The sequence below is a fragment of the Diabrotica virgifera genome, chromosome 10 (assembly GCF_917563875.1).
Source record: "Diabrotica virgifera virgifera chromosome 10, PGI_DIABVI_V3a".
Classification (NCBI taxonomy): Eukaryota; Metazoa; Arthropoda; class Insecta; order Coleoptera; family Chrysomelidae; genus Diabrotica; species Diabrotica virgifera.
The window spans coordinates 107,416,747-107,437,146 of record NC_065452.1 but is presented as its reverse complement, the minus strand read 5'-3'; the positions used below and the strand labels follow the sequence as shown (position 1 = coordinate 107,437,146).

Below are 20,400 nucleotides of genomic sequence, written 5' to 3'. Positions count from 1 at the left end.
ATATATAATGAGATTAAGGGAACACGTAACTGCAATATTACTTACATTATAAATTTTAAAATAAATAAGTAAATAAAAAAGAAACAAACTTGTGAGTTATTCGGATACTTTTTTTTTGTAAGTGCTACTAATAATCTTTTAAGGTACGCTAATAATACATTGAGAAATTAGAGCTTTCGTTATTAATTTTTTTTTATTCGTTAATTACGAAAGCTCGTAGCTTCAGAATATTCCATATATGATTTGAAATTGTTTTCGCGGTAGAGGGTGTAATATTATTCAGGGTGTTTGCTAAATGTTCTGGATTTAACAGATTGGTAATATTCTGTGGTCTCATTGCTGTGTAAATAGGACATTCGAACAGAAGGTGACGCAGAGTTTCCAGCTCACGTTTGTTGCATATTGTACATAACTGTTTTGGATCAATCTTATATGTTAGTCCTTGAAAAGTGAACCGAATACAAAACTCATTCGACAGTCTAAGTTGTGCTATTGTTCTGGTGAATTGTAGAGGCATTCGAATATGAAGATACTGTTGTGGTTGATCGCTCAGGTCTAAAGCCCTATAAAAAGTGAGAAATGATGAGTCATTCAGTTGTCGCAAATCATTTTGGTTTACCTTTTGTTTAAATGTGTCTATTAAGTCATTTTTGTTTGCTTTTAGGAACGCTACATTGATATCTCTTCATGATCTTTGACAGTTTGCAAATTCTAACAGATTTTTAACTTGCGATGCCCAATTATATTTATTCTCTATCCTTGTGATTTCCAGTTGACGTAGAAAGCACATTTTAGGTAGTCGATTTTCTTCCATCTCATAAAGTTTAATGAGCCAGTTTAGCATGTGTTTAAATATCACAAGTGAAAATTTAGCTGTACTTGTTTCAAGTCGAACAGCAAAATCTGGCGTATTGATAGGAACCAAAAGGATACGTTTTAAAAATATTAATTGCACCCGTTCTAGTATGTCGGCGTATCGTAACCCCCAAATGGCAATGCAGTTAGTTACTATGCTAAGAATTAAGGAATTTAGCAGATGTATTCGGGATGTCCAACTATCCATCTTGGTTTTTGTCATGAGCGGTATTGTTGCTCCGATGGCATGTTTGGCCTTTTGAACGGTATCATATGCCATTTCTCTAAAAAGCGAAGAAGACGAAAAAGTAATGCCCAAATATGTAAATTTAGAGACAATATCGATAGGTTTTTTCTTATAACTGAAAGTACAGGCTTTTGGGATACCGCCTCCTCTAGAAAAAACAACTATTTTGGTTTTGCTAGTGTTAACTTCAAGATAATTTTGGTCACTATATCTTTCCAATGCTCTTAGACTCTTACCTAATTCCACTTCAGACTCTGCTACGATGAATAAATCGTCAGCATAAAGTAATAATACGATGTCTCGTTTATTTCCGATGTTTATGCCAGTAACCCCGCTGTCGAGAAAAAATGTTTCTATGTCTGCGAGAAATAATGAGAATAGAATCGGGCTTAATGATTCACCCTGTAGAACTCCGGCACTTATATCAAGTTGAGAGGTGAATCCATCTGAGGCAGCTACTTGCATTGATGCTTCATTGTATATATTTCTTAAAAGTAAAATTATGCGACCACTAACCCCTATATTGTACAGTTTTTGCCGTATTTTTGTAGTCCACAAATGCAACGAATACTTTGCGTTTTTTTAACCTTAATCGTGACTGTATGATCGAGTTAAGAACAAATACATTGTCAACGCAGCTTCGATGTTTTCGAAATCCAGATTGAATTTCAGGAATAATGTTGTTATTATCTGTCCACTCATTAAGTCTGTTGAGTAATACTTGTGTGAATATTTTTTCTAAGCAAGACATTAGAGCAATTCCTCTGTAGTTAGAAGGATTATCGATAGGCCCCTTTTTGTATATCATTTTTAATATTACTTCAGTCCAAGTTCTAGGTATTGTAGCTGTATTAAATATGTTATTGAACAAACAAGTCATGTACAATATCCAATTATTTGGTAAATATTTATAAAACTCATAGTTTTTTGTTGTTTTTGCAATTGTTTAAAACTAAATTGTCCAGATTTGTCCAGAAATTGAAACTGTCTCCTGCTGTATACTTCTTGGCACGAACTCTTCTTCTTATCGTTTCAACTGAAACAGTTACACATGTAGCTTCAAAAAGCTGCCTTCGGAGCTGCAGGTGAGAAATAGTTGGGTGTCTTCCAGCTGATTGGACAATTAAACGATCGTGGCGAGCCGTTATTACTTTTTGGCGACTTTCCCTTGCTTTATTTTTAAGAGTTCCTAGTTCCTGTTACCTAGCATAGGTATTGGACAGAACGCCCTGTGTTACGCCTAACTCTGCAGAAGTTCTATAACCCCACATGAGGCATATTTTCGTTTTTGGATGCAAAAGTTAGTTTATTTATTTTCGTTCAATTTGCAACTCAAGCAAATAACCTCTATACCGTACCGAGCTGATCTGATTGTCTTATCGATTTGTTTATTTTCAATAAAAACCTTTATTATTCGCAACAATAACAAGTTTTTTCAAAAAAAAATAAATATTGCTTTGATATACATGGTGATTCCATATAAGTTTGGTTATGTGTAGTTGTACGGAACAACTTAAATGGGAGGATATTAACTAATATAACGATTTGTAAAATTGGGTAGGAGGTTTTTGCTTTCACTTATAATATTGTAAAATCATAAAAATTCAAATAAAATTATACAATACTAATTCACCATAAGGGTGTCAGAAATCGATGGAAAAAAGCGTTGACAGTTTATTAAATGAAAAGTTTGTCAGAAAATTATTCAAAACAGTTACGTGACGTTAAAATTAAAATGAACATTTATACTTAATTAAAATATAAAATAAATATTTTAAAGAATTTTTGTATTTTAGTAAAATTGTAATAATTTGTCTATTTTTTTATAAGTCAAAATAAATTACCAATGGTATATTGCAATATTTTTGAAATTAGTGTTTTTTATGAACAAATCTTTTTATTTTAGATGAAATAATCAAGATTTTCTTTTTGGATAGATACTTTGATATATTTTCCCATAGGTTTTTCCTAAGAGGGGAACAAAATAGGTACTACAAAAAAGTTCCATAAAAGTGTTACGAGAATAGTAACGGTAGTGGTGGTACCCAGGGCCGCCGCTAAGGTGTTGGTCGCCTGTGTGCAACTTAATATTTGCCGCCCTCTTCCAATTTCAACACTTTAGAAAAGTGTACATACTAGTATTTAAATAAATTTGCAGAAGATTCATAACAATAATAATTTGTAAATAGATATATACTTGAACATTTAGACTAATATCCATGATCCAACGTCCATTATATACTGTTATATTTCTATTTGATATGAAAATTAAATTTTGATAATTATAAACAAAATTCAATTTAATATAGAAAAAAATTTTTTCAAATTTCTCAACCACGGGCATATAAATTTAGAACAACCTGTATACAACAAATTGTTATGTTTAATTTTAAGAAGTGATTAGAATAAGCTTACGGAACTCGGGACAATGCGCCGAGAATAAACAAAGTGAATGGCGCGTACCATTATCGTTGTTCGCGGAAGGTTCGATCATTAGCCTATGCTAAATAAGACTCAGTTGAAATAGACAATAGGTCATTATCGTTGTTCGCGGAAGGTTCGATCATTAGCCTATGCTAAATAAGACTCAGTTGAAGTAGAGAATAGGTCATTAAATTTTGTAAATAGTAGAAAGTAATTTTAGAATGGGAATTAACTATTTTCTTTGAAATCCATTAAGCATATTTAGAAAGATTAAAAATTGTTTTTGAGGAATACTGCGAATGAGAGTTGGTGGTGGAAGGTTGATTTGTGAATCTGGAAGGGATATTTAGAAAGTAGGGGAATGAATGACAAATAGAGATCAGAATGTTTTGAGCTGTCGAGAAGAGAAGTCGAGTAGTAGACGGTAGTGTACGGAGAGTGAGAAAGCCGGTGTAGTTCCGTGAGTGTGGAGTATCTATCGTGGAACGAGAGGTAGGCCAGGTTGAGAGTAAAAGAACCTCCTTGAGCCAAGAGTTCCCGGTAGCTGATTGCAGTTTCAAAAAAGGTAGAACACAGCATCACGACAGAAGCAGGAAACGAGAGATATACGAGCTAGTTTCAGAGGAGAACATTACTGGAAGCCAGGACGAGGTTTTGATTGCAGCCAAGGATAGCAGGAAACGGGTCTTGTGTGAAGACATTCTCAGTTCACCAGAAAAAGGTCAGTCTCATTTGTTTGGACATGAATGTATGGGTTTTTCGTATTAAATACCACATTTAAAATTGAAGAAACATAATCAATAATATCAGAAAAGCTTCATCAAACTTAAATAGAATTGTTGCTAATAAATCATAATAGTTAAATGTTAATAAAAACTTTCAATTGGAAACCAAAAGGAAATAAGATTCCCATGTGTAAATGTTATGTTTAAGAATAATAAGATATAGCAAATATTAAGCAGTGATTGCCATTTAAATAAAATAAACAATATTTTGATTACAATTGTAACCCATATGTGTTATTATTTTACTCTTTTCTTTCCTATCCCGATTAGGAACCATTGAGAAATACTTAGAAGCCACGTAAGTAAGTAATTAATTTTATAAAAAGCCCTGAGATTGAAAACATATTGATATGTGATCTGGTAAATTAATTAGATTATTATTAATGCATTGATTAAATTAAATGACATATAAAAATATTATCTCATATCAATAATCAAGATCACATCAACTGTCGTCCAACGTGGAAAGCATGGAAAAGTATTTCTAGTGGCAAATTTGAAGGATAGAAAGAGTAAAGCCGGTATTTGAAAATTTATATGCCTGTGGTAAAAAGTGAGATACTTACATTTGATAACATAAAATTTTAGACCTCTTTAGGTACAAATTTTACATAACTGATTTAATATTTTATTTTTACGATATTTACATTTGATATATTTATTGACAATTTATAATATTTGGGTGAGAAAAAGTCGTCTTGGTAACATACTAGTAAAATTTCATATTTGGCGGGGACAGTACTTCTTGAAAACAAATGTCTGTGACAAGAAGCCAAAGCAAAGACAACAAAAAACAAAAAGAACATTCAAATCAAGAGAATAATTCAGACCAAGAAGATATTTTAGACACGACAATCATGGCATCAGAACAGCAAGAATTATCAGGAATAGATAAACTATTACAACTGATGCAACTCCAGTCACAAAAACTGGATGACAATCAACGAAAAGTGGATCGAAAAATGGATGAAACACAAAAAAAATTGGATCAAAAAATGGATGAAACACAACAGAAAATGGATGAAACACAACAAAAAATGGATGAAACACAACAAAAATTGGATCAAAAAATGGATGAAACACAACAAAAAATGAAACAAGCAATAGAAGAGAACAACAAGAAAATGGAGGAACGCATAGGAAAGTATGAAAAGGAAGTAAAAGGATGTTTGACAACAATGAAAAACGAGATGAAAGAACAAGAAATGAAAATTCAAAATAAAATAAAGGAGATTACGAATTGCCAGAAAAAAGAAATGGAAAGTTTGGAAAACAAGTTGCAAAACGCTATTCAAGCAGACATAGAAGAAGTGGAAAGAAAGATTGCGGAAATCAATACTCAACAAAATGTCGGAGAAAGAAGAGAAATGGTTATACATAGCACAGATGACGTGAAGATAAGGTTTGGCGGGGATGTAAGAAGATTACACCCAGTGCCGTTCATAAATAGCCTGAAAAAGAAAATACAGCACATCGGAAATTTCGAAACAGCAAAAGAAACTATCAGAAACCATCTAAAATATGAAGCAAGCCTATGGTTCGATTGCAAAGAAGAAGAATTTGACAGTTGGCAACAATTTGAACAAAAATTTTTGAATTATTTCTGGGGAAAAGTCCAACAATTGGAAATTAACAAGGAATTGCAAAATGGGAAATACAATGATAGGATGGGTATATCAGAAAGGACATATGCATTACAAATTTACTATAACGCAAAACATTTACAATATAATTACTCATCGGAACAATTAGTCGAACTGATTGCAAGACATTTCGAAGAAACGCTGGAAGACCATATCACATTGCAAAACTACAAAGACATAGATAGTTTATGCCAATTCCTAAAAATAAGAGAATCACGTTTAAGAGAAAGAAAATCAAGAAGGTCGCGAGAAGATTACAGGCCCCGAGAAACACAGGATTACAGAGATAGAAATCAAAATAGGAGGGACTATACAAGACGAGATTTGAATCCCAGAAGGGAAAACGAAAATAGAGACAACGGAAGAGGAAATTATGAACAAAGAAATAGGCAATGGAATGAGGACAGAAATCGAGAATACCAGAATAGAAACACCACACTCGCAAGTCAAGAAAACAGAAATAATGGTAGACAAAATGAACAGGGATATCGAGAAAACCGAAACAGATCCGACAGACCAAGAGAAAATAGAAGAGAAGTAAATAATACCCAGACAGATGAATATGACGGAGAGAGACATTATGACGAAAATATAAACAACGATGAGCAACAGGCGTCTTTTCACGACGGCGCTCACTAAAAACCAAAAATCAAACAGGAATCTTTTGTAACCCCAAGGAGTTTATTAAATTGGCAAGAAACAACGAAAAGAAAAATGGAGTTAATTTAAAATTTGTGGATGGATTTATCAACGAGAAACCAATTAAAATTATGATAGACACTGGATCTGAAATAACATTGGTCAATAGAAAACTAATAGAAGAAGTTAACTTAACAAATTTAATTTACAAAATACCTAGGGTAAATTTAGTGGGCGCAAACAAACGGACATTGGCAACTATAAATGAAGGCATACGAGTAATGGTACGACTGGGTAAGAAGATGTATGCACTACAATGTGTAATAATGCCAAACATGTCACATGACATGATAGTAGGAGTTGACGAATTGGCAGAAAAACATGTAGTGATAGATTTTAAAAATAATACGATGAATCTAACAGAAGAAAAAGAAGAAGAACAGGACAAGGAACAGGAGAAACAAAATACGGACGAATCAGGTAAAGAACAAACAGTGGAAATGAATTTGGCAACGAAGCAAGGACAAAGAAGAAAAGGGAGAAAAAGTCAGAAAAAGACAAAAGAAAATGAAACCTGTGGCTCCTCAAAAGAAGAGTTGAGCCCAGAAGAAGAAAAATTGAGAGTATCAAAAGCAAAACAAAACTGGGATTCCTCAAAAGAAGAGATGAGCTCAGGAGAAGAAGAAATAAAGCTAACAAATGAAAGCGAAAAAGATATGATCGAAACAGTGGCATTTGAAGAGGAGGCATATGAAAACGAGGATGCAGAATACACGGTAAAAGTATGTGAAAAATCTGAGGAAAAAGACAGAAGATTGATATGGGAAAAAGGGAAAGACAACATAATAGCCGACACTCTAACACAGGATGAGGACACTGAAAATAAGGAAACAATTACTCTACAGGTGGGACTAATTAGAGTAATACAAGAAGAAGGGGTATAAGACGTAGATTAAAGTAAGGAAATATACAGGGAGTTGGTTTTGCCTCGAGAAAATTTATTTAAAAATGCAGATAAATTTTATCGAATACAAGGCGGGGATTTGTTATATTTCTATTTGATATGAAAATTAAATTTTGATAATTATAAACAAAATTCAATTTAATATAGAAAAAAAATTTTCAAATTTCTCAACCACGGGCATATAAATTTAGAACAACCTGTATACAACAAATTGTTATGTTTAATTTTAAGAAGTGATTAGAATAAGCTTACGGAACTCGGGACAATGCGCCGAGAATAAACAAAGTGAATGGCGCGTACCATTATCGTTGTTCGCGGAAGGTTCGATCATTAGCCTATGCTAAATAAGACTCAGTTGAAGTAGAGAATAGGTCATTAAATTTTGTAAATAGTAGAAAGTAATTTTAGAATGGGAATTAACTATTTTCTTTGAAATCCATTAAGCATATTTAGAAAGATTAAAAATTGTTTTTGAGGAATACTGCGAATGAGAGTTGGTGGTGGAAGGTTGATTTGTGAATCTGGAAGGGATGTTTAGAAAGTAGGGGAATGAATGACAAATAGAGATCAGAATGTTTTGAGCTGTCGAGAAGAGAAGTCGAGTAGTAGACGGTAGTGTACGGAGAGTGAGAAAGCCGGTGTAGTTCCGTGAGTGTGGAGTATCTATCGTGGAACGAGAGGTAGGCCAGGTTGAGAGTAAAAGAACCTCCTTGAGCCAAGAGTTCCCGGTAGCTGATTGCAGTTTCAAAAAAGGTAGAACACAGCATCACGACAGAAGCAGGAAACGAGAGATATACGAGCTAGTTTCAGAGGAGAACATTACTGGAAGCCAGGACGAGGTTTTGATTGCAGCCAAGGATAGCAGGAAACGGGTCTTGTGTGAAGACATTCTCAGTTCACCAGAAAAAGGTCAGTCTCATTTGTTTGGACATGAATGTATGGGTTTTTCGTATTAAATACCACATTTAAAATTGAAGAAACATAATCAATAATATCAGAAAAGCTTCATCAAACTTAAATAGAATTGTTGCTAATAAATCATAATAGTTAAATGTTAATAAAAACTTTCAATTGGAAACCAAAAGGAAATAAGATTCCCATGTGTAAATGTTATGTTTAAGAATAATAAGATATAGCAAATATTAAGCAGTGATTGCCATTTAAATAAAATAAACAATATTTTGATTACAATTGTAACCCATATGTGTTATTATTTTACTCTTTTCTTTCCTATCCCGATTAGGAACCATTGAGAAATACTTAGAAGCCACGTAAGTAAGTAATTAATTTTATAAAAAGCCCTGAGATTGAAAACATATTGATATGTGATCTGGTAAATTAATTAGATTATTATTAATGCATTGATTAAATTAAATGACATATAAAAATATTATCTCATATCAATAATCAAGATCACATCAATACGTATCCTAATATCCTAATTTTCTTCTTCTTTCTCATAATCCTTAGTGCCCTTCAGGGCTTCGGATGTCAGGTTCCGCCTTTTATTCATTTCTTCCAAGCGCTTCTATTGGTGGCCAGGTTCTTCATATTCCTCATACTCATTTGGCTCCTTTCACCTATATCCTGGATCTGGTCCATCCATGTCTTCCTCGGCCTTCCCTTTTTTCTTTTGTTTCCCATTTTGGCTTCATGTACCTTCTTTGTAAGTCGCTTTTGCTCCATTCGTTGTATGTGTCCAAACCATCTTGGTTGTTTGTTTTCGATCTTCCTCATTATCGGTTCTTGTTCCAGCTCTCTTCTTATATCTTCATTTCTAAATCTATCAAACTTCGTAACTCCACCTATTCTTCTCATGTATTTCATCTCGATCGCATTTATCATTGATAATATCCTAATTTAAGCGTCCATTTAATTAAAATAAACCGTGATTAGATAACATAAACACAAAAAAAACTAAAAACGGACTTTTCTGGCTTTCGTTTCGGAAAACTTGTTGACAATGTTTAACAATATCTTTTGTTTGTTTTCTGACCTTGGTGTTGAACCTTTAGCCACGTAATTACATATACTTACATCTAGCTCAGGGGAATTATGTGTAGTGTGTGTGTTGAGTAAATGTCTTGTTACTATGAAAAGTCGACTTCATTGTCTTTCCAAAGAGACGCTAATTGTATCTGAGCGTCTGCAGTCCCTCCGGTTAGTACCGATTCCACAAGGATAGAAACTATTCCTACATATTATATTTAATAAATGAAATGTCTGTCTGTTCTCTTCTCCCTCTTTTTCTCTTCCTGTTCTCTTTCTTTCTTCCTCTTTCTCTCTCTCTTGGTTTGCTGTTTCTCTCTTCCTTCCCTCTTTTCCCTCGTATCTTCTCGGTGTTTTTCATTATTTTGTTTGCGCTGCTTTTCTGTTTTCTCGAGTTTCGTCCCTTCCTTCTTCCTTCCCTCTTTTGTTTTCTTATTTGCCCCCGCTGCTCTCTCTTCCGTCTTTATTGTTTTTCTTTTTTTGTCCCATTTTTCTTCCCACGAGTTGGGTCGTGCTGATCGATTCAGTTCAGGACCCCTTCGGCATGATGGTGTTACACCTTGAGGTTGGGGTGGCGGTATATTAGAATGATACATGACCGTCATTCCTATGCATATCCGTTTGTTTTCATGGTTTCCTCTACTAGTTTCAGAGGTTTTCTCCTGGGGTATAGGTTTGGTTATTGGGACGTGTATGGCGGGTAGGAGTGGGTGTCGTTTGATAGGTGGGAATATTAAATATCACACAGGGGCAGGTTAGGAGCTTGACTAGAGGAGAGCGGACAGCTGCTCCAATTTGTTGACTTTTACGATGAGCAGAAGAAGCTGTGGAGGTATTCTACTTGAGCGGTCCGCTTCCACACGGGGACGAGAAAAATATCTAAAAGTCCGAAAGCCGCCAGTAGCTTTGAATAAAAAATAATTCCCGGAACTGCTTTGTGACTATACTTGCAAAAGGGCAAGGACTATACAATAAATAATATTTTCTGATATGTTTGTTTAGATTAGGATGAAAAAAAGAACTATAAATTATAAATGAAACGCATTTAAGTGTTATCAAGTAATAATAATAATAATAGTATACAGAATTATCTGAATCATTACTATTTAATTATTTGAATTTATTTTCGTTTAAAAAAAAGTATTATCATCAGCGGTCTGCTTCTGGCCGCCCCTATTGTTGGCCGCCCGTGTGCGATGCACACTTAGCACACATGGTAGCGGCGGCCCTGGTGGTACCTTAAAATAAAGGTAGCGGGGGCGTCATGAACCGTGCCAATGTGCAAATCAAAGTACCATCAGGCACCCCCTGGTGGGGCGAGGGCATAGAGATTGGCCAGTTTACTAAATGAAGAGTTTGGCAGGAAACTCGTCATAAAAGTTACGTGACGTTAAAATTAAAACGCATACCTATTTATATTTCATTAAAATATCAACTGAAAATTTTAAAGAATTTTTATATTTCAATGAAATTTTAATTTGTCTTTTTTTTTATAAAGTGAAAATGAATTTCAATGATATAGAGCAATATTTTTGAAATGAGATATATTTATGGACAAATATTTTTCTTTTAGATGAAATCGTCAATATTTTCGTCTTAAGTACTTTGATATATTTTCCATAAATTTTTATGAAGAGGGAAACAAAATACTACAAAAAATATTCCACAAAACTGTTAGAGAATAGTAACGGTAGTGGTAGTACCTTAAAATAAAGGTAGCGGGGGCGTCATGAACCGCGCCAATGTGCAAATCAAAGTACCAGCAGGCACCCCCTGGTGGGGCGAGGGCATAGAGAGGGGATCAGCGATTGGTTACAGCGCACCAGGTCTATCAAGAGCTTAACTAGTGGCCGTCGGTCATAAAGAGGGTAGCGCTTCGTGAACTCACACACAGTGACCAGTTGTGCCTCACTTAACGGATATGCTCGCGCTCGTTGTGCTGTGCCTTGTGCTTTTCGTGTGCTGGTTCAGCAGGAGGAACCGTAAAGTCATACCCAACTATCCTCCGGGACCGAAGCCATGGCCTATAATCGGCAGCTTACATCTATTAGGACAGCATCGGACTCCGTTTGAAGCGTTTACGGCACTCAGCAAAATCTATGGAGACATTTTCAGTATTCAACTAGGTGCTACCCCTTGTGTCGTCGTTAATAATTTCGAGCTCATCAAAGAAGTGTTGATTTCAAAAGGGGGAGATTTCGACGCCAGACCAGATTTTATCAGATTCCACAGGCTATTTGGTGGAGATAGGAATAACTGTAAGTATACTTTTTAATTTTTTTTGCAGTTTATATACGGATACAAATTTTTTGTATATATGTATGTAAATTACAATAAATATATTATTAGATACAATATACAATTATGGTGAATTAAAAATATTGGGAAAGACGGGGAAAATATTGAATTTTGTAGAATATTTGTGGTGGTGGTCTAAAATCTTTGAAGATACCCGAAGCTCTTCAATTTTTCAATAGAGCGGAGCATCGGATATTGCCTTTCTCGCATCGTTTAAACTAATTGCTAAGATTAAATCAATCAATGGTTGTGAAAGCAAGCAATAAGCAATCCCGTTATTGTAACATTCCTAGCAAAAAGTCATAAGAAAGAAGAATGAAATCATATCTTTCCGCAACGCAGTCACTTATATGTGCAATCCTTGTGCTTTTAAGAGGTCGAGTACACCTGCTTCATTCATAAAATTGCTTTATTACGTATGTACTCGATTGCCGTGAACTTGAACTTCTAATGAAACTGAGTCTGTACAAGACAAACACCACTTTAATTCCATCTAATTATCTCGTACAATACATTTCCGTAGATATTTTATAATCTACTATATTATTAGTGGTATATAATTATCATTATCAATAATTATTTATAAATTATTATTAAAGCTGCATCTCGATGACAATACTACATTTTTTTATTTTTAGTTTATTTATTTTGGTAATATTATAATTTAATATAAGTGCTCGAGGGATTTTCAGTAACATTAAATCGATTTGCTTTGAACTTAGAATGAATTAGGTCTATATTGTTGCAGATTTTCACGAACGGTCCTGTATTTGTGAAATAAGGCCGCGTATTGTCTAAAGGGACTGCCGTGCGTCTGTTGAATAAAAAGCAGCGAGAAGATTTAATAAGTGGTTGAAAAACGAGCTTGCTGATGCGGATGGTATGGTATGATAGTCTAGAGTGAATGTTAGTAGACTGCATGGTTTGGTTTGTTTGAAACAGGTGTATAGTGAGTAAGAAAGAGAGGAACATCTGAATGGGCTTGGGGCATATCCTTCTTCTTCTCGTTCTTCGGTTCCAATTAGTCTAGCTAAGCGGGACTCGTGCCAAACATTGCGCCGGCCTTGACATTAAATTGTTGCATTTACAATCATTTTTTAAGAAAATTATGTTTGAAATATACACACAATGTTTAATTTATAAATTTGCATTTCACTCGCGTTTTGTCAAAAATGTATTAACACAAATTAATTTATTGCTAAAGTGAAAATTAATTTATATTTCCAAACGAATAATAATTGACTTGAGTCTCGCTTAATACACAGTGAGCACGTAAAGGTTCGAATAAATTCATTTGTTTTTCACAAATTGGCGATTTCGGAAATAAATCCCGAAATACATCGATTTTTATGTTTAAATTATGATTTTTTGGCATACATATCATAATAGTGACGTCTTCCATCTGGGCAAGATAAAGTAGAACTCTTTTTTAAATGAGAATAGGCGTCGTGTGCTAGCTTATTTGAAAGGATATTCAATAATTCCCTATATAGTAATATAAACATTAACATACTTATTTATACAAGGTGTCAATTTCAGTCAGAGAACAGAAAAAATGTTCATTTCACAAATAAACATTGCTTTTCATTTAAACTAAATGTTCAAGCTCCCAAGAGGCAGGTGTGTGGCAACTTTAACATTGAATTTAAACGGAAAGCAAGATTGATTTGTCATATAAACATTTTTTCCTGTTTTCTGACAGCAGTAAAATGTATTTTGAATTAAATAAAATACATACTTTCTTCTTTTTTTTTCAATTAATTTAATTTAAAAAAATTTGACACCCCGTATAAGTAACTATGTTAATGTTTATATTACTGTATAGAGAATTGGGTAACCTTTCAAATGAGCTAGCACACGACCCCTATTTTTATTTAAAAAAAATCATCGATTACGTCATTACGCTCAGATGGATGACGTCACTAGTAGGTATGATATATATGTCAAAAATCATAATTTAAAAATAAAAATCGACCTGTTTCGTCCATTCTCAAAAAAATGAATTTATTCCATAATTTTGTCCCTCACTATATGTGTAGATAAATAAAATACTAATTTCCAATACTTAAGTACTATTGGTTTCGTGTTTTTAAAATTATTTTTCATATCCTTTATTAGTTATTAAAAAGTTATAACTTATGTTTTTTTGCAGCCTTGGCCCTCTGCGATTGGTCAGATTTGCAGAAAACTCGCAGAAGCATAGCAAGGACCTACTGCTCTCCTAGATTTACATCATTGCAGTATGATATGGTGGCGAATGTAGGAACAGATGAAATCTCCACGTTCTTGTCGGAAGTCCAGAAACTGCCTATTAATACTCCTGTTGATATTAAGCCTTTGGTACTAGCTGCTTGTGCCAATATGTTCACTCAGTACATGTGTTCAACTAGCTTCGATTATAGTGATAAAAAGTTTCAAACTTGTGTTAGATATTTTGACGAAATTTTCTGGGAAATTAACCAAGGGTATGCCGTCGATTTTCTGCCGTGGCTTCTTCCTTTCTATAAAAATCATATGAGAAAAATTTCTCACTGGTCCACCGAAATCCGCCAGTTTATTCTTAGCCGAATTATTGATAATCACAGAGAGTCGTTAGATCATCATGCCCCTCCTAGAGATTTTACAGATGCTTTGCTCTTACATTTAGAAGAAGATCCAAATATGAGTTGGCAGCATATTATATTCGAACTGGAAGATTTCATTGGAGGACATTCCGCGATTGGTAATTTGGTAATGATGACTCTAGCAGCGTTGGTTCAATATCCCGAGGTAGCCAAAAAAGTCCAACAAGAAGTAGATGAAGTAACTAATACAACGAGAGAGCCTAGTTTGTTAGATAAAACTTCTATGCCCTACACCGAAGCAGTTATTTGGGAAACTCTACGCAAAGCATCCTCTCCTATAGTACCACACGTCGCTAGCACAGACACTGATCTTTTCGGTTACAACGTTCCAAAAGGCACAATGATTTTCATTAATAACTACGAATTAAATGCTAGTTGCGACTATTGGCGAAGTCCTAATGAATTTCTTCCAGAACGGTTTTTGTCCGCCAAAGGACATGTTGTCAAGCCTAATCATTTCATCCCATTTAGCACAGGAAAAAGAACATGTATCGGCCAAAGGCTAGTACAGTGCTATAGCTTCATCATTCTGGCAACACTTCTTCAGAAGTATGATATAAAAGCAGGAGGAGACATCAATATAAAGCCTGGCTGTGTCGCCGTTCCCCCAGATTGCTTCAAATTGATTCTAACTCCAAGATCCTCAACTTCTGCCTTTAAATAAGCATCATTCCTATATTAATGGTACGCATATTGTGTCTTTTCTATCACCGTTCACTGTTCTTCGCGAAGAGAAGTAGTAGCATAGAAGAAATACTGTACATACCTCCTTTGCCTGTCTTCCGAATGAAGAGAACTGGGTTCTCTGAACTTTCTTCATAGACTGAATACAAAGACGAGCAGAACTGGGACTCAAGTGATGCAAGATCTTGAGAAAAGCTTAACATTTTGTAAGTTGCAAGGAAAAATCTTCGAAAGATTTAACTATGACAAACATTTTTAACATATTTTTTGTTTCATATAGTTTTCTTTCTTTAATTTATGCAAAAATAGGAAACATATAATCGAAACTAGGAAATGGTTTATTTATTTTGGGTTTTTCTTTTATGTAGTATTATTAGCTTGAATAATGCTTAGTTATATAAATGCTATTTTGTTAATATATGTAAATTTCTACATGCTTATATACGTATTCCCTCAAATAATTATTTCTAAGAAATATAGTTAAAGTATATTTTACAAAACGCTAAAATTTTTCGTAATAATGATATCCGATTTTATATTCTTGAATCTACATCCATTACGATATACATTTGGCTGTAATAAGAAAACGTAGAAATGAAATATTTTGAATTTGCTCATTAAAGACTTTTTTGTTGTACCTGACTCTATTCTTTATTTCAGTATTTTCAGTTCAAAATTTTTCATTTTGTATGTTCTGAACTTTATATTATAAATTCTCGGCTATTGCAAATGTTCTTAGTATTTATTTTGTTATGTTACAAATATATTAATATACACTTCTCCAAGAAATCAACGCACCACCTTAAAAATTGGACATTTTTATTGTCTTAAATTTCTTAAACCTGTTATCCGATTTATTAATTGAAGTGCTTTTTTTAACATGTTATAGCCTTATTCTTTAACAATATCGCTGTAATAATATTTAGTCAAAGTAATGAAGCTTAATATAGGACAAAACCTCGCAATTTTTACAGAATGGATCGATTTGCTTGAAAATTTGAGAATAAGTAGTGGATAATCCAAAGATCAAAATCTATATGATGCCGAAAAGCGCTTTTACCATGGGGGTGGTTGCCACCCCATCTCGGGGGTGGAAATTTTATATTATATTTTGACCGCAAAAGTTGATAAAAACATTCATTCTAAGCAAAAAATGTTCTATACATTTTTTAATAAAATTAATAGTTTTCGATTTATTCGCTATCGAAAGTGTTACTTTTATATCGAAAAAATCAATGTTTTTCGATATAGGCTCACTACGATTCACCCAATTTTTGCCGTAGAAAAAAATTTTTCAAACCAGCTTCTTGAAAATTAAATAACCTACAATTTCATATTTTAACATTTTTTCGTATCTCTGATGCTAATCTTTCTATTCTGAAGAAAATGGCATTTTTTACCAAACTACAAAAATTCGATATTCGCTTTGAACTCCAGTTTTCCGCTAAAAACTAATCATTCTAAGCCAGTTAAACGTCTAGAATCTATTAATAATACATAAACAAAGAAGAATAAATAAGGCCAATGACTAAAAACACCGCTAACTGACATTATTATGCTTCCAATTGGATTTCTCCTTTTTTTTTTTCAAAAAAATACATTGATTTTTTAACCGTAACTTTTTTATTTTTTATCTTAAAAAGTTTGGTAAAAAATAATTTTGTAGTTTTTTGCAAGATCTTTAAGCCTATTGATATTACATATTTTTAAAATCCTCAGTCGCAAAAAGAGGTGACTTTGAAAGGGTTGGTAAAGGTGGTTTTTGCATGTTATTACAAGTTTTAATTGTCAATAGCTCACTTAATTTTTGCCGTAGATAAAATTTTTGCAAATCAGGTTCTTGGGAATTTAATAAGCTACAATTTCATATTTATACATTTTTTTGTATCTCTAATTCTAATCTTTCTATTCTGAAGAAAAGGTCATTTTTTACAAACTACAAAAATTCGGTATTCGCTTTTGACTCAATTTTTTTTAAAACTAATCATTGTAAGCTAGTCAAACTTCTAGAGCCTGTTAATAATATATAAATAAAGAACACCAAATAAGGCCAAAGACGAATTTTAATTAGGGTGGTGATTAGGGGGTTGCTTCCGATCACTTTTTCAATGAAAAAATAGGGACTGACATTCTTTTTATTATAAGTCACTTAATTTTTGAGCTAGAGACCTTTGTTTTATTTTTACAAATAGATATTTTTAAATACTTTAAATTAGTTTGAACAAGTTATCCTCGAAAAATGCATAGTTTTCCCGGCTTTTGACTTTGAAACTACAATATTTGGCATTTGACGAAGAAGAGCTAACATATAATAAAGTATAGCTCGATTATTATTGGTCTTAAAGAAAATTAAGAAAAACGGTTTTGTTTATTTTTTCAAAAGGCACATTTTTGTTAAGTAAAGTTGTTTTGATAAAACGAAAACTTTTGGAGTTATTAGCAGAACAATAATTAAAAAAATTTATTTTTTCGATATAAAACTAACACTTTCGATAGCGAATAAATCGAAAACTATTAATTTTATCAAAAAAATGTATATAACGTTTTTTGCTTAGAATGAATGTTTTTACCAACTTTAGCGGTCAAAATATAATAAAAAATTTTCACCCCCGAAATGGGGTGGCAACCACCCCCATGGTAAAAGCGCCTTTCGGCATCATATAGATTTTGATCCTTGGACTATCCACTACTTATTCTCAAATTTTCAAGCAAATCGATTCATTCTGTAAACATTGCGAGGTGAAAAGCTTCGGTTCTTGGACTAATTTGTTGCTAGACAGAATTCTGCATGAAAAAATAATGGCAGTTTGCTTTATAAACGTATGTCCGCAAATGCTTCGTTTCCGAGATACGGGATGTTGAATTTTTTTCTTACAAACTGACGATTTATTTATTACTCTAAAACCGGTTGAGATAATAATATGCAAATAGCATTTGGTGGGTTTTAAGAGGTAGTTATTGTGATTTTTTTACATAAAATTAAGAATTTTATGTTCAGCATTGGCGCACAAATGGGTCATATTACCCGTATATGCTTGCCAATGGTGAACATTAAATCCATAATTGTATACTGCCTCTTAAAACCCACCAAATTTCATTTGCATGTCTCATCCGGTTTTAGAGCATTAAATAAATCATCAGTTTCTAAGAAAAAATTCAACATCCCGTATCTCGGAAACGAAGCATGTACGGGCATACGTTTATAAAGCAAACTGTTATTAATTTTTCATGCAAAATTACCCCTTAAAGTTTGCCTTACTTATTTAAAAGCACCCTGTATTGACCAACAACAAGGATAGTTGTTTAAGTTACTAACTTTTCTATTATCCAACATAATCAAATGAATAAAAAAACAGAATGTTAAAAAAACATGAGGCTATAGTTGGGTTTTAATTTCAGTATTTTTTAAATGCTAGAATATTCCACAGGATCACGCAAACTTTGAGAAAAAATCACAGTTTGATTGGTACACCCGGTATACAATGACAGTTTACTTGTCTAGCAACAATATTATAGCGATATTGTTAAAGAAAAAGCCATAACATATTAGAAAAATCACTTAAATCGGGCAACAGGTATAGGAAATTCAAGACATTAAAAATGTCCAATTTATAAGATGGTGCGTTAATTTCTTGGAAGTGTAGCACATTTTAAGAATTATGCATTTTTAAATTTTAGGTCTTAAAACGTATTATAATAGGTTAGAAAATACAATACACTTGTTTTGTGTTAGTTGGCTGTTTTGTAATGACAAATAATCTGATTATATAATTATTGTGTGCAAATTATTCGAGTGTGTAGTCACTCGGGTCCCATAATGACAGACGTAGGCCAAAAGGTTTAAAGCCAAAACATCACCCATCTAATAATTCCATATGTTCATTATTTTATCGCTCATTGTATATACATCATATAAATTTATTGTAAAAATATTTTTTTATTTATAGTATTCCAGTATTAGGTCTATAATATAATGAGACTGAATAAATTGTGTATTTTTATTAAGAAACGTGTTTTATTACCTTTTACATGTCATAATGTTTCTTTTCAAAAGGAACTATTTGCTATCACAAGGTAAGGACAAGACCGAAACGAGGTTATGCTGTTAAATTAACGCTAAAATTGTAAATAATTTTATTTTTCTACTTGCAAAACGTTTTTTCAACTCAAAGCAAAAATTTTGAATAATAAAAAATAGTATTCACAGCCATCTTCTAGATTCTTATCAAAAATCATTATAAAACAGGGTATCATGATGAGTCTACGCTAGAATGGTTCAAAATAAATCGATCTATTTTTTTTTCGCCCAATCACTTTTCAGTCTCTTACGGTGAAAAAATAAGATCCTGAAAATGTCAGCCCTTAAAAAATATTTTGGAGGTCGCTCAACAAGGTTTTTTCAAAAATCGCGTTTCCTTGAATAAAAAAAATTGTTTTCTTGACTAAAAGGTATTAAAAATTCATATTCCGCGTAATTAAGTGCTTTTATTTTTCCCCATGTTTTTTCTCTTTGAATATCTTCAAACTAAATGAAAAAACTTTTCAAATTATCTAGGAAGACCTATGTTTATTCGAGAGCCTCTTAATCAATTTTTTTGTTAACTTTAAACGATTTTTCATACTTAATTTTTAATTCCATAATTTTCATGGAAAATAAACTTAAATTTAGCCTTTAAATCATATTATTCCGGTATTTTGTGCAAATTTCAATTTATTAACGTTGTCTCAGTTCTTTTGATAAACTTTTAATAAAAATGTATTACCAATAATTATTAACAAGTACAAAAATTATTTTTTTATTGCACAAAGTCCTGAAAATGTTAAAAATTGGCAAATAAAATTTAATCAAAAAGGGACCACGGGTCCCCGTCAATACGGGATTAATATTCTATTCAATATAAAAAAAAATCCATGTAAAAGAGTAATTTTACCAAGAGAGAAATTTTTCTAATCCCTTGTACTCAGGTAGAGAAATTAAAAAAATCGATATAAATATGCTCCCGAATAAATCTAGGTGTTCCCAGACCCTTTTAAAGAGTTTTTCATTTAGGTAGTTTGGTGATATTCAAATAGAAAAAAACTTTAGGAGAAATATACGGAATATGGGCACTGAAATATGCGGAATATGATTTTTTTTATTTCTTTTAGTCAATGAAACCAAAAATAACGCGATTCTTGGAAAAAAATTGTGGAGCGACTTCTAAAACATTTTTTAAGGGCTGAAACTCTCTGAATATGATTGTAAAAG

The 20,400-nt window shown here is 32.8% G+C and overlaps 1 protein-coding gene across 1 annotated transcript; it reads left to right on the top strand.

Moving 5' to 3' along the window:
* Positions 1-11,412: 11,412 nt before the first annotated feature.
* LOC126878554 (cytochrome P450 307a1-like) lies at positions 11,413-19,161 on the top strand. Its single transcript, XM_050641336.1, has 2 exons — positions 11,413-11,804; positions 13,997-19,161. Exons 1-2 carry the CDS (start codon positions 11,468-11,470, stop codon positions 15,130-15,132), a joined length of 1,473 nt encoding a protein of 490 aa, XP_050497293.1. The 5' UTR covers positions 11,413-11,467; the 3' UTR covers positions 15,133-19,161.
* Positions 19,162-20,400: the final 1,239 nt, after the last annotated feature.